Consider the following 12,549-nt stretch of genomic DNA (forward strand, 5'->3'; position numbering starts at 1 on the left):
AAGGTCAGACCGAGGGACACTGCCAAACCAGACTGTGGGCAGGCCCTCCCCCGCCCCAGTGCCTTCCTGTAAGGCCGTGAGCTAACAATTTGCAGGGAGAGCGAGCAGGAAATAAAACCCTGCAGGAAGCAATGCACCCTGCCCCTCATGACTAGTTCACATTCCAGCCCTGAAGTAGCTCTCTCTCCTGGCATAGCCCTCTGCTTAACCCGGGTCTCCCCGCCAGGCCCGACCCTCCCCTCCCTGGGGCTACCTCTGCTTGCGGGCGGCAGCAGAAAGCCCGTCATCTCGGCGCTTTCCCTTAACCGAGTCGCTCTGCTTTTTCATATTCTTCTGGCGGGCGAGTTCGCGCTGGTTACCGCCTAAAGAAAAGGAAGGAACAAGGTGAGGCTGCAGGCCGCTCTGGCCACACGCGAACGACCCTTCTCCCCGAGGCGGGACGTGGCTTCCCGGGACCCCGACACAGGCTGCTTTCAGGGTCTGCTCGGGAGCGGGGCAAGGGCCCGGCGGGCAGTGCGGAGTTGGTGAGCGGGGCGGCGTGCGCTCCCGGACAGGTGCGGGTCCCCGCGGGGGGATGGGCTGACCCTGGGATCGGAGGCTCCAGGCCTACACGGACACCCAGAGCGTCTCGGCCCCGCCGAAGACCGGAACGGGCCTACTCCTAACGGGAGAGTCCTCGTGAAGACGCTGTTGGGCAAAGGGCTCCATTTCCGGGCCCTGAGTGTGAGGACAGCGAAAGGGCGCTCCCAGAGAAAGGACTGGTTGGGGAAGCTTTCGGGAAGCCACGGCCGGCGGCCCGGCGATCGCCTCCAGGATGGGCGGCAAGAAAGGGGACAGAGGAAGGGCTCTCGATGCTCACGGGTCATGGCGACGGCAGCGGCTCCGGCCTGCCTCCGTTGCGTCCCCTCGTTCTCTCTACCCGACGTTGCAGGCCCCGCCCCCTTTTGTAACGTCACCAAGTTTGCTCTATCCGCCCCGCCCCCTCACTCCCGGCCGCCAACTCCCATTGGGCCAGAGGAAGCACGTGGGGCCACGGGCCACGCTGGAGCTGGGGGTGGCTGAGGGGCGGAGGCGCGCAGGCGGAGCGCGCGGCGCGGGAGGCGGGGTTGGCGGCGCGGCGCCGAGCCGATGCTGGCGAAAGTAGGCCGGGTCACGTGGGCAGGTGGGGGTGCAGGGGTGCGGCTGGCGATGTGGCGGTCCCGCGGGACCGAGCACGTGACCGGGCCGGGTGACCTCACCCAGGGACCGATTAAGGTACTGGAAAACTCACCCTGAAGGAACGTGAAGGAGCGAGGAGGGTAGACGGGCGGTGATTTGCGTGGAGCCCGAGGTGCCTCAGAGGCTGCTTCTGTTACCGGGACTCTGGGACTCACTTTAGTCTAAGGATCTTCCAGCCCACCTAGCCGCTCTTTTGGACATTTGAGCTGTTCACAGCCGGTTGTAAGAGGGTGTAAAATGCGACGTCAGAAATCCCCTTCCTATCACATTGTTCTCTCCCAAACCCTTTCGTGGTAGAAAATCGCTGCCACACCTGGTGTGTTCCTAAAGCTTGGGACCTGCTCGTTTTCGCCGCAGAAACTTTGTGAACAGAACATGCAGTCGCGTAGAAGTCTTTCCCAACTCCAAAGTCACTATGAAGTTTAACCAAGGATTACGAGTGGGGGCCATGCCCCTGCTGCCGAGGTCATTCATTGTTCGGTCTGCGTCTGCGTGTTTTCCCCGCTTTACTAACCCCTGGAGACACCTGGTTTCCATGGTGACTGTGACCGGGGAGCTGAATCTCAACGTGGCGTTACTCCCAGCGCTGATAAATGTGACTGCAGGATTCCCTACCAAAGTGCTTAGGAAATAACAGGAGAGGATTGTAAAGTTGTGATTCCAGCAGTGCCCACAACTCAGCAGCCTGCCTGAAGCTGAATCAACCTCAACATACATCTGACGGAAAATCGGCTCCGAACCTCATTGTTTATTTCATGCCTGAATCAGTTAATAAATGCTTTTAACGGGATCTGTTTAGGTATTTAAAAAGCAGAGCAGGGCTGGCTGCAGTGATTCAATTAGCTAATCCTCTCCCTTCAAGTGCCCCGGGATCCCATATGGGCGCTGGTTCTAATCCCGACAGCCCCACTTCCCATCCAGCTCCCTACTTGTGACCTGGGAAAGCAGTTGAGGACAGCCCAAAGCCTTGGGACCCTGTACCCCTGTGGGAGACCTGGAGGAAGCTCCTGGCTCCTCAGCTCAGCTCTGGCCTTTGAGATCACTTGGGGAGTGAACCAGTGGATAGAAGATCTTTTCTGTCTCTCCTCTCTGTAAAGCTGCCATTTCAATAAAAGTGGTTTCCTCTTCCTTTTCCAAATCCCTCTACCTCTGCAATGGCTAGTCTCTGAAATAGCCAACAATGACACCTCCCTCTTGGTACTCATACTTTCCACACTCAAGCAGGGCTGGTGTGTGAGGTCAACAGAATAGTGATGGTACTTTGGTTCTAACTCATGCCCTTTGTTTTATTTTTTTATTTATTTATTTTTATTTGAAAGGCAGAGTTACAGAGAGACAGGTCTTCCATTTGCTGATTTACTCCACAAATGACAGCAATAACCAGAACTGAACTGATCCAAAGCCAGCAGCTTCTTCCAGGGCGCCCAGGTAGATAAAGAGGCCCAAAAACTTGGCCCACCTTCTGCTGCTTTCCCAGGCCATAGCCAGGGAGTTGGATAGAAAGCGGAGCAGTCAGGACCAGAAATGGCACCCATTTGGATACTGGTGCTTACAAACTGAGGATTGGCCTGTAGAGCAACCACGCTGGGCCCTGTTTTGCTCACTCTTGGATCTTCTTTTTTTTTTAAAGATTTATTCATTTTATTACAGTCACATATACAGAGAGGAGAAGAGACAGAGAGGAAGATCTTCCATCCGATGTTTCACTCCCCAAGTGAGCCGCAACGGCCAGTGCGCGCCGATCCGAAGCCGGGAACCAGGAACCTCTTCCAGGTCTCCCACACGGGTGCAGGGTCCCAAGGCTTTGGGCCGTCCTCCACTGCTTTCCCAGGCCACAAGCAGGGAGCTGGATGGGAAGTGGAGCTGCCGGAATTAGAACCGGCGCCCATATGGGATCCCGGGGCTTTCAAGGCGAGGACTTTAGCCGCTAGGCCACGCCGCCAGGCCCCACTCTTGGATCTTTGTCTCTCAGAGTCAACTGCTGTGTGATGAGAGGGCCAGGTGGTGAGGGGCTGAGGTGTCAAGACTGTGCAGAGGAAAGGCACAGGAGGGAGTTTGGGAGGTGGATCCTCTGGGTAAGTGGATTACTTGGATAACTGTGACGTCCTAAGGTCCTGGGTCAGAACCACGTTCTGAATTCCTGACCAAGAAAATATGTGAGATAACACATGTTTATTGTTTTAAGCCTCTGAGTGTTGTTAGCTGCTATGTAACTGCAGACAAATAATGTCCCATTCTACCCACAGCCTAAGATCTCTGAAGATAAAAATAGAAGAGAAAAATAATTTTTAAAAGTTAAATAAACAAACTTCAGGAAGAAAACCAGTGCCTGGCATGATGGTTCAATGGCTAAATCATCTCGTATGTGCCAGGATCCTGCATGGGTGCCAATTCATGTCCTACCTGCTCCACTTCCCATCCAGCTCCCTGCTTGTGGCCTGGGAAAGCAGTAGAGGACGGCCCAAAGCCTTGGGATCCTGCACCTGTGTGGGAGACCCAGATAAAACTCCTGGCTTCAGATCGGCGCAGCTCCAGCAGTTGTGTCCATTTGGGGAATGAACCAATGGATGAAAGATCTTTGTCTCTTAGAAAAAAAAAAAAAAAAAAAAAAAAGATCTTTGTCTCTCCTCTCAGAAAATCTGATCTTTCTCTGCACAAATCTGATTTGCTTCCCAACAAAAATAAATCTGTTTTTTAAAATATTTATTTTTTTATTAGAAAGTCAGATATACAGAAAGGAGGAGAGAGAGAGAGGAAGATCTGTCTGTTGATTCACTCCCCAAGCGGCCACAATAGCCAGAGCTGTGCTAATCTGAAGCCAGAAGCCCAGAGCCTCTTCTGGGCCTCCCACGTGGGTGCAGGGTCCCAAAGCTTTGGGCCAACCTCGACTGCTTTCCCAGGCCACAAAAAGGGAGCTGGATGGAAAGTGGGGCTGCTGGGGTTAGAACCAGCAGCCATAAGGGATCCCAGCGTGTGCAAGATGAGGACTTTAGCTGCTAGGACACCGCACCAGGCCCCAATAAATCTGTTTTTTAAAAAAAGAAAAATTAAAAGCCAAATAAAAAAAGATCTCTGAAGATTATTCAGGCTTTGAATTTACAGAGCAATCCTTTCTGACTCCTCAGCATTTCAGAATTCAAGAGGGAAGTTCAGACAGAAACATGGAGGTGTTTCATTTTCCCCACTCTGCCCAAGCAGTAAGCGCATCACACCTGTGACGAGGGCATAGTCCCAACTCTAAGCAACTAAAGAACATGGGAAGGAAGCGTTGAACTATTTTAATCCCTGAACTGTAGTAGGCTGAACTTCAGGCATTAAGGGAGACCCTGCAAAGCTATAAGGTGTAGGTGATAAAGACAAGGGACTTAAAGATTAAAAGTTAAGGTGGGCTTAGGGCAGTACAGGCTGTAAAGAGAGGAATATGTCATTAGGGAGAGATAAGTTTTCTAGCTTGAGGCAAGAGCAGTCCAGCATAGAATTGAGAGTTATGGAATACAATAGCCATAATGAGGAAACCGGGGCTGTAAATTAGAGACAGGGATGAGGCAGAAGACTTAGGATCCAGAGAGAAAGTGAGAATGAGAGAGAGAGAGAGAACAGAAGATAAGGAATTGTGTACCTGAAGGGTGAGAATTTCATATGCATACTCACAGGCATCACCAGCAGTGGTTTGACCACAGCTCCTAAAAAGTCAGACTCTCTGGCTTCTCAGTGCAGCATTCCCCAGTGGTGCCTATACACATGGGTGCCCTTGCAAACAGAAAAGACCACAGAACCAGCCCCACAGGGAATACTCTGAGCCAGCCAGAGAGAGGAATAAAATAGCATGGGCTGAGGCAATAAGATCTGCTGGGCACCTGCTACCTCATTATCAATTCCAGCAACCCAAGTGATTGAAAGGATACAACGATGCTTATACCAGTCTCCCAGTGTCATCTCTTCAACCTGCACCACCCTGTATCCCTCACCAACATTGCTTGTCCTCAACCCTACCCAAGAACCTATTTTCAATTTTCACAAGTCAGTCTGTACACCACACCCCGAGTCCACTCATTCATTCAACAAATACTCATTATACACTATTGTATTAAGTTTGGGGTACACAGTGATAAATAACACATGTTCTCTCCGGAGCAGGCATTTGGACAAGTAGTTGAAACGTCCATTGAGATTTATTTCACATCCGTGGGCCTGGGTTCACATCCCAGGTCTATTCATAATTCTGACTTGATGTTAATGTGCACCCTGGGAGGCAGCCGGGGGATGGGTTAGGTGGTTGAGTCTCTGCCACCCACGTGGAAGACCAAAACTGAGTTTCCACTTCCCAGTTTTGGGGAGTGAAGCAACGAATGAGAGTTCTGCCTCTCATTATCTGTCTTTCTACCTCTCAAATAAATGCATTAATTAACATTTAAAAACAGAAACATGTATTTCTGTGCTTATGAAACTTACAGAATAGAAAGAAAAATGCTTTCAAACATACTTCCTCACTTTCCCTCTCTATTTCATGTAAAATAATTGCTTTAAAAGAACATCCTATGCAAGGGTGATATTCAAAACATTTCACAGGAAACTCAGCATAAGCACTGGCCCATCAAAGCAGATGTCAGTGTAATTTGAATGAAAACTCTGTGAGCAATTCTAACTGCCCGGGTATGACGTGACTGAAGAGCTGCCAATTCTATGGAATGGAATTTTGCCGATTTGTAGATTTGTACATTTTGTAGACCTTAATTTTTTCTTTAAACAAATACCTTTTAGAATTAATATCAACAGCACAAATTTACTGTAGTGTAGAATTGAATATTTTTTAAGACTTACTTGAAAAAAAAAAAAGATTTATTTGAAGGGCAGAGACCAGAGAACTGGTTCACTCCCCAAATGGCAGCAATGGCCGGGTCGGGCCAGACTGAAGTCAGTAGTCAAGAGCTTCATCTAGAACTCCCATATGGGTGGCAGGGATCCAAGTACCTGGGCTATCTTCTACTGCCTTCCAGAGTATGCCTTAGCAGGGAACTGGAATAAGAAGTAGAGCCCCTAAGACTCGATTCCACATTCAAGTATGGGGTACCAGCATCCCTAGTAGTGGCTTAACTTGCTATACCACAACACTGGCCTCTCTGAACCTTAATTTTTTTAAAAAGATTTATTTATTCTCATTGGAAAGTCAGATTTAAAGAGTGAAGGAAAGAAAGATCCTCCATCTGCTGTCTACTTCCCAAGTGACCACAACAGCTAGAGTTGAATCAATCTGAAGCCAGGAACCAGGAGAGTCTTCTAGGTCTCCCATGTGGGTGCAGGGTCCCAAGACTTTGGACTATCCTTTACTGCTTTCCCAGGCCACAAGCAGGGAGCTGGATGGGAAGTGGAGCAGGGAGGCATTGGACCTGGGATCCCAGTGCATGCAACACAAAGATTTAGCCACTACGCTATCACATCAGGCCCCTAGGACCTTAATTTTAGTATAGGAAATGAGACAAAAAGATGAAGAGCCAGGCCTTGTACCCAGCCCCTCCAACAGGGGATGTAGGTCTCCCAAGTAGCGTCTCACCAAAGCCCCAACCCACCTCAATGCTCAAATGTTTCTTTCTTTCCTTTTTTTTATACTTATTCATTTTCATTTTTAGTGTATGTGCTACCAAAGCGAGTACAAGATTTATTTATTTTCATTGGAAAGGCAGATTTGAAGAGAGAAGAAAAGACAAAAATATCGTCTATTCGTTGTTTCTCTCCCCAAGTGGTACAAGTGTCCAAGACATGAATTGGCATCCATATGAGATGCAGAGCTTGTTGTCAGTGGATTAGTTAATTGAGCTATTCTGCTGGCCTCTCAACAGCCATTTTTTAAAAAAGATTTATTTATTTTTGGGTCTGGTGTGGTGGCGTAGTGGCTAAAGTCCTTGCCTTTAACGCAACAGGATCCCATATGGGCGCCGGTTCTAATCGTGGCAGCCCCACTTCCCATCCAGTTCCCTGCTTGTGACCTGGGAAAGCAGTCAAGGAAGGCCCAAAGCCTTGGGACCCTGCACACACATGCAAAACCTGGAAGAAGTTCCTGGCTCTGAAAAGATTTATTTCTTTTTTATTGGAAAGGCAGATATATAGAGAGGAGGAGAGACAGAGAGCAATATCTTTTGTCCACTGATTCATTCCCCAAGTGGCTGCAATGGCCAAAGCTGAGCCAATCCGAAGCCAGGAGCCTGGAACTTCCTCCCAAACGGGTACAGGGTCCCAAGGCTTTGGACCATTCTCGACTGCTTTCCCAGACCACAAGCAGGGAGCTGGATGGGAAGCAGGGCTGCTGGGATTAGAATTGTGCCCATTTGGGATCCCAGCATGTGCAAGGAGAGGACTTTAGCCACTAGGCTACTGCACTGGGCGCCCTCAACAGCTAATTTTAAATATTCATTTTCCATGAGCTGTGGAAAGCATTTAACAGTTGTCCATTCCTTTCTTGAAACTTTTTTTAAAAATATCCTCAGGGGTACTATGTCTCTTGCCCAGATAGCTTTTATCATCTCCAAACTTGTAGGAGGGTATCTCTAAAAAGTTCATGAAAACCTTGGTGTTGTAGTGTATCAAGTTAAGCTGACGTTCACAGCCCATATCAGAGTACAAGTCTAAATCACTGCTGCTCTGCTTCTGATCCAACACAAATGACCGCTCCCTCCTTCCCTTTGGCTTGAGGCCGAGACCCTGAAGTGGTCTGTGACTGGCAGTTTTCACTTAAAAACAAAAAAAACAAAACACCGAGTTCAGGGTTGCTGGGAAACTGAGGCAGGACTGGAGATTTGGGATAAGGAGTCAAGCTCTTAGTTGCACGCTGTTGCCCCTCTGCCCCACCCCGAGTTAGGATGGCCCTTCTGAGAGGCCAAGGTGGAGCTGGGGAGGGTGATCCATGCCAGTCCCTAAGAATCTGCTGGAGTCACCGCGGATGACCCGGGAGAGAGCGGCACTGCCCAAGCGGCTGGGAAACCTCAGGGGTGCAGGGGTGCAGGTGGGTGGGGCTTGGGCGGAGGCCGGGGCGGACCTGGGAGGCCGGGTGTGCCCGCGGAGCTCTGCACACAGCGGAGGCGACGGCGGTTGCTTGGCTCGTGTCCGCTGTGCTGCTTTGCTGGCTCGACCTCGATACCATGGAGGGACCTCAGGAACCTCTGACAGGGAAGCTACGGCTCTGCTTTTCCTCCGCTCCTCGGACCAGCTTCTTACTGCTCAGGCTCAATGACCCGGCGCTGCGGGCTCTACGCGAGTGTCAGCGGCAACAGGTGCGTCTAATGACTCTCCTTCTTCCACCTCTTTACCTGGAGAGGAACTGGGGAGCTTCCGCCCTCGGCCCGGGAGAAGGGACGGTGCAGGGTGCGGCGGAGGCTCCTTCAAACCCGCTTCTTTTAAGTGGAGCCCGCGAGGCAGGTGCCGGTTCCTGGGGACGTTTCTTTACCTGCACGCTTTCTGCTCCCGTTTGTTCTCTCCCCGCAGGTTCACCCACTGATCGCTTTCCAAGGCCACCGCGGAGTAAGTGTCAGGAGGGTGTGTGTGAGTGCGGGAGCGCTAAGGCGGACCTGGGGAACATGCGGTTCAAGGCGGTAGGCAGTGAGCGGTCATGGTTTGGAGGAAGTTCCGAGAACAGAACCCCAAATGTGGCAAGAGGGCTGCTTGGGCTGTGGTCCCAGGAGACTGTGGTTGCAGGGGAGACTGTGCAGTTTCAGCCTCCTGGGGCCCTTAAAGCTCATCTGCACCTGTTGTTGCTAACGAGCCCCGTGGGAGCATCAGCTTGCCTCTTCTGCTGGCTCAGAGAAGGGAGGCGCGGGCCGGAGGGAGATAGGCTGACCTCAAGGCGCTTACTGTCTCTTTCCATCCCCAGTATCTGAGGTTCCCAGGCCCTGGCTGGTCCTGCCTCTTCTCCTTCGTAGCATCCCAGTGTGGCCAGGAGGGTGGCAGTGGTGGCTTGGACCTTGTGTGCCAAAGGCTACGCAGGTAAGAAAGTGGCTGGGGGAAGGGGGACTGTGGAGAGGTGCTTCAAAATTCTCCACCCCTTCTGGTGTTTTCCACCTCTCCTTTCCAGATCTGGGCCAAACCGCCTGCACTGTCTGGGTCCTCTCCGGGAGCGCCTCACTATCTGGGCAGCCATGGATTCTATCCCAGCCCCAACGCTAGTTCTGGGATCCAACCTGCCTGAAGAGTCTGCAGGTGCTGAGTGCTGGCCCAACACAGGAGACTCCTCTGCGGGAGATGCAGTCTCACAGTCCCAGATGGCCCCAGAGGAGGTGAGGTTGGCCATGGCAGAGAGCTGTGATGAGGTGGGGCAGAGCCTCAGGCCTAGGGAGCTAAGTGCTTCTGCCACTTTCCCTGCCAGGTGTCAGATCCAGGAGAGTCACTCCCAGGATCTTCAAGGGAGCGTGCGGCCCAGTGGGAAGCGAGGTACTTGGGACAGGGTGGGACCAATAGGCCCTGGCATGAGCTTCCTGTTTGTTCTCTACCTTTAAATGCAATGATAAAAGGTCTAGTCTCACTTCATGCTCTGCTTCTTACGCCTCCTCCTCTCATCAGATACCCTAGGAACCAGACCCATCTGCCAAACAGAGAGTCCGGCCAGGCACAGCCTGCTTCTGCCAGCCAGAAATGCCTGGACAAGGTAAGGGCTTTTAATGAGCTACATGTTAGAAACTCATTAAATGGACTTTTTAAAATATTTATCAAAATGGAAGAATTACAGAGGAAGAGACAACGATCTTCCATCTGCTGGTACACTCCTCACAGGGCTGCCACGGCCAGATGGAAACCAGGAGCCTGAACTCCATCCAGGTTTCCCACATGCATGTAGGAGCCTAAGTGCGGGCTACCTTCTGCTGCTTTCCCAGTTGCATCAGCACAGAGTTGGATTGCAAGTGGTCCAGCCAGGACGTGAACCAGTGCTCTTACGGGATGGTGGTGTCACAGGCTGGCTACACGTGGTTTAACAACAAAGACCCCAAATGGAGACTTTGAGAAAGGCCAAACTGGAAGCTCCTGGCCTACTGTTTGTGTCTCACAGGTATTTTCCTTAACAGAAACGTCCAGCGTCGACAACTACAACAGGACTAGAAGAAAAGAGGCTCAGAGCACTACCTCTAGCTACAAGTCCTGTACAAGAGTCACCCAGTCAGGACACACAGGAGGGAGAAGACTGGGAGCAAGGCGAAGAAGATGGGGACCCCAGTCCTTCAGTTCCTGCAGGTGAGTTAATGAGAGAAAGGTCAAAATGCAACAGTGGAGGAAAAACCTGTAAACTGCTTTTGTGTTTGCTGGTTTCTTCCCAGACTGTGAATCCCCAAGCCCTGAAGAGGTACCGGATTATCTCCTGTGAGTTCACTGACCTTTCCAACTCCATCAAGCTTGTGCAGATTTTAACTTCTTGGAAAGCTGGGAGGCTTTTTGCGTTATTTTTTTTTTTTTTTTGGCGGGGGGTTGCGGAAGCAAGGAAAATGAAGGCAACACCTCTGTGCTCCTGGCAGGCAATACAAAGCCATCCACAGCGTAGAACAGCAACAGGCCTATGAGCAGGACTTTGAGACAGATTATGCTGAATACCGCACACTGCATGCCCGTGTTGGGGCTGCAAGCCAACGGTTCGTAGAGCTGGGAGCAGAGATCAACAGAGTTCAGCGAGGGTCTCCAGAACACAAGGTAAGGGACTGGGCTCAGGCTTGGTTTGCAAACCTTACTGGCTGCTGACCTCCTGCCATAAGCCTGCATTTGTTCAGCATAGTAACTATGTGCACTTGTCTTGACAGAGAAATCTTTTGTCAGCTACAAGTTTTCTTCCCTTGTGTTTCAATGTTGAGTTCAGCGCTAGTATTTTCTGTTTCAGGTGTTAGAAGAGAAGGTAATCCAGGAATATAGAAAGTTCAGGAAGGTAAGCCCAAATGTCTGGGAGTGAAAATAAGTTCTACCTTGAGGGTTTTACTTTCTAACTTGGATGGATACTATCTCTCCCCAGCGGTACCCAGGTTACAGGGAAGAAAAACGCCGCTGTGAGTACCTGCATCAGAAACTGTCCCACATTAAAGGTCTCATTCTGGAGTTTGAGGAAAAGAACAGAGGCAGCTGAAGCCGTCCTGAGGACTCTTGACCCTTTGCCCCTTGAGACATGAACAAAGCAGCTATCAAGCAGTTAACTGTACGCTTTTCTTACAAGTTCACGGTAGCATGTAGCAAGCTGCTCTGGGTTCTCCAGGTTCTTCACCATTGCCATGGTTAAGTCTTTAGGATGTGGGCATAGAGCCAAGGTGCCACAGCTGTGCCCAGGAGACTAGGGGAAGGAGCAAAGGGTTGGCTTCCTCACTTTAACATTTTCAAATCCTGAGAAATGACATCATTTCTGGGACAAGATTTTCTTGTCCTGGATGTTAGACAAACTCAAAGTTAATTTAGCCTGGTAGCTTCCCTAAGGAAGAACTTTGTAGTGGAGTTAAAGCAGCTTGCACTGCATCTGGATATAATGGGAAAGGGACCCTGTACTGAATGTGAATGCTTTTACAAAATAACAGTAAAACTGTTTCCTATGTTTTTTTGTTTTCCTTAAATTCTCCAGGCCAGTAGCTCTCACTCCAGGCTCTATATCTGAAATGCTTCTGTGACTACAGAATTAGATTCTGGGGCAGGTTTGGCCTAGCAGTTAGGATGTTCATATTCCCTATCAGTAATTGGGTTCAATATCTAGCACCTAATGCAGAGCCTGGAAGGCAGCAATAATTTTTCAATTGCTTGGGTTCTTGCCAAACGTGTGGGAGAACTGACCTGTCTCCCAGCTCTGGCCCCAGCCCCAGCCCCAGCCAATGCAGGCAGGCATCCGAGAAGTTAATGAGCAGACAGGAGCGTTCTTTCTCGCCCTGTCCTCCTTTTCTTGCTCTTCAAATAAATAAATTCAAAAACAAGAGACTGGCTCCCCTGGCCCCAACTCATGTGGTTAGCAGTTAGAAACTGTACGACTATGGTTTACACACCTTTATTTAAAGCATCATGTATGATGATCGTGATGTGTGTTTTGCTATAAGGCCCTACCACACTTATACGTGAGAACCAGGGGTGACAGCAGGAAGTTCTTCTCTGCATACAAGGGTGTGCAAGAGCACCTCAAAGCAAGGCTCCTATTTGAAATTGTCCTGTGGACAGGATTTTGATCTAGCTACCAAAAGTGGTTCTTCAACTCCTTTGAATTTCAGTCATGTTCTTCCCCATGCACCCTCCCTCACTGTTTCAGAGGAAAGCTCATATTGTGCTGACAATTGCTTTTCTCTGGTTCTACTAGAGAGAGAAATGAATGGACCATACCACAGGCTTTGGGGGAGGAGA

General features: G+C 50.2%; 2 protein-coding genes and 1 long non-coding RNA gene across 3 annotated transcripts in view; 2 read left to right on the plus strand and 1 right to left on the minus strand.

The window, feature by feature from the left end:
- The window catches only part of SERF2 (small EDRK-rich factor 2), a 1,672-nt gene extending 668 nt beyond the window's left edge, over positions 1-1,004 (minus strand). Inside the window, exons 1-2 of the mRNA XM_004578129.3 lie at positions 860-1,004; positions 254-362 (exon numbers count right to left, since the gene is read on the minus strand). Coding sequence (XP_004578186.1) covers positions 254-362; positions 860-866 — 116 coding nt within the window. The 5' untranslated portion in view covers positions 867-1,004. The remainder of the gene's footprint in view (positions 1-253; positions 363-859) is intronic.
- LOC131480544 (uncharacterized) lies at positions 245-1,950 on the plus strand. Its single transcript, XR_009245609.1, has 2 exons — positions 245-384; positions 1,576-1,950. It is a non-coding gene; the product is annotated as an uncharacterized LOC131480544 (long non-coding RNA).
- Positions 1,951-8,257: 6,307 nt separating this feature from the next.
- ELL3 (elongation factor for RNA polymerase II 3) lies at positions 8,258-12,019 on the plus strand. Its single transcript, XM_058665926.1, has 11 exons — positions 8,258-8,483; positions 8,695-8,730; positions 9,080-9,192; positions 9,281-9,482; positions 9,572-9,636; positions 9,766-9,850; positions 10,266-10,431; positions 10,515-10,557; positions 10,710-10,881; positions 11,066-11,110; positions 11,195-12,019. Exons 1-11 carry the CDS (start codon positions 8,352-8,354, stop codon positions 11,303-11,305), a joined length of 1,170 nt encoding a protein of 389 aa, XP_058521909.1. The 5' UTR covers positions 8,258-8,351; the 3' UTR covers positions 11,306-12,019.
- The last annotated feature ends 530 nt before the right edge of the window (positions 12,020-12,549 follow it).

The sequence above is a fragment of the Ochotona princeps genome, chromosome 6 (genome assembly GCF_030435755.1).
Source record: "Ochotona princeps isolate mOchPri1 chromosome 6, mOchPri1.hap1, whole genome shotgun sequence".
Lineage (NCBI taxonomy): Eukaryota > Metazoa > Chordata > Mammalia > Lagomorpha > Ochotonidae > Ochotona > Ochotona princeps.

What these genes read in the sequence shown, in the direction of transcription:
- ELL3 (XM_058665926.1), top strand. Translation starts at nt 8,352, where the DNA reads ATGGAGGGACCTCAGGAACCTCTGACAGGGAAGCTACGGCTCTGCTTT. An exon ending in GCGGCCCAGTGGGAAGCGAG is followed by an intron (nt 9,637 to 9,765) that starts GTACTTGGGACA and finishes TCCTCTCATCAG; the next exon opens with ATACCCTAGGAACCAGACCC. An exon ending in CAGTCCTTCAGTTCCTGCAG is followed by an intron (nt 10,432 to 10,514) that starts GTGAGTTAATGA and finishes GTTTCTTCCCAG; the next exon opens with ACTGTGAATCCCCAAGCCCT.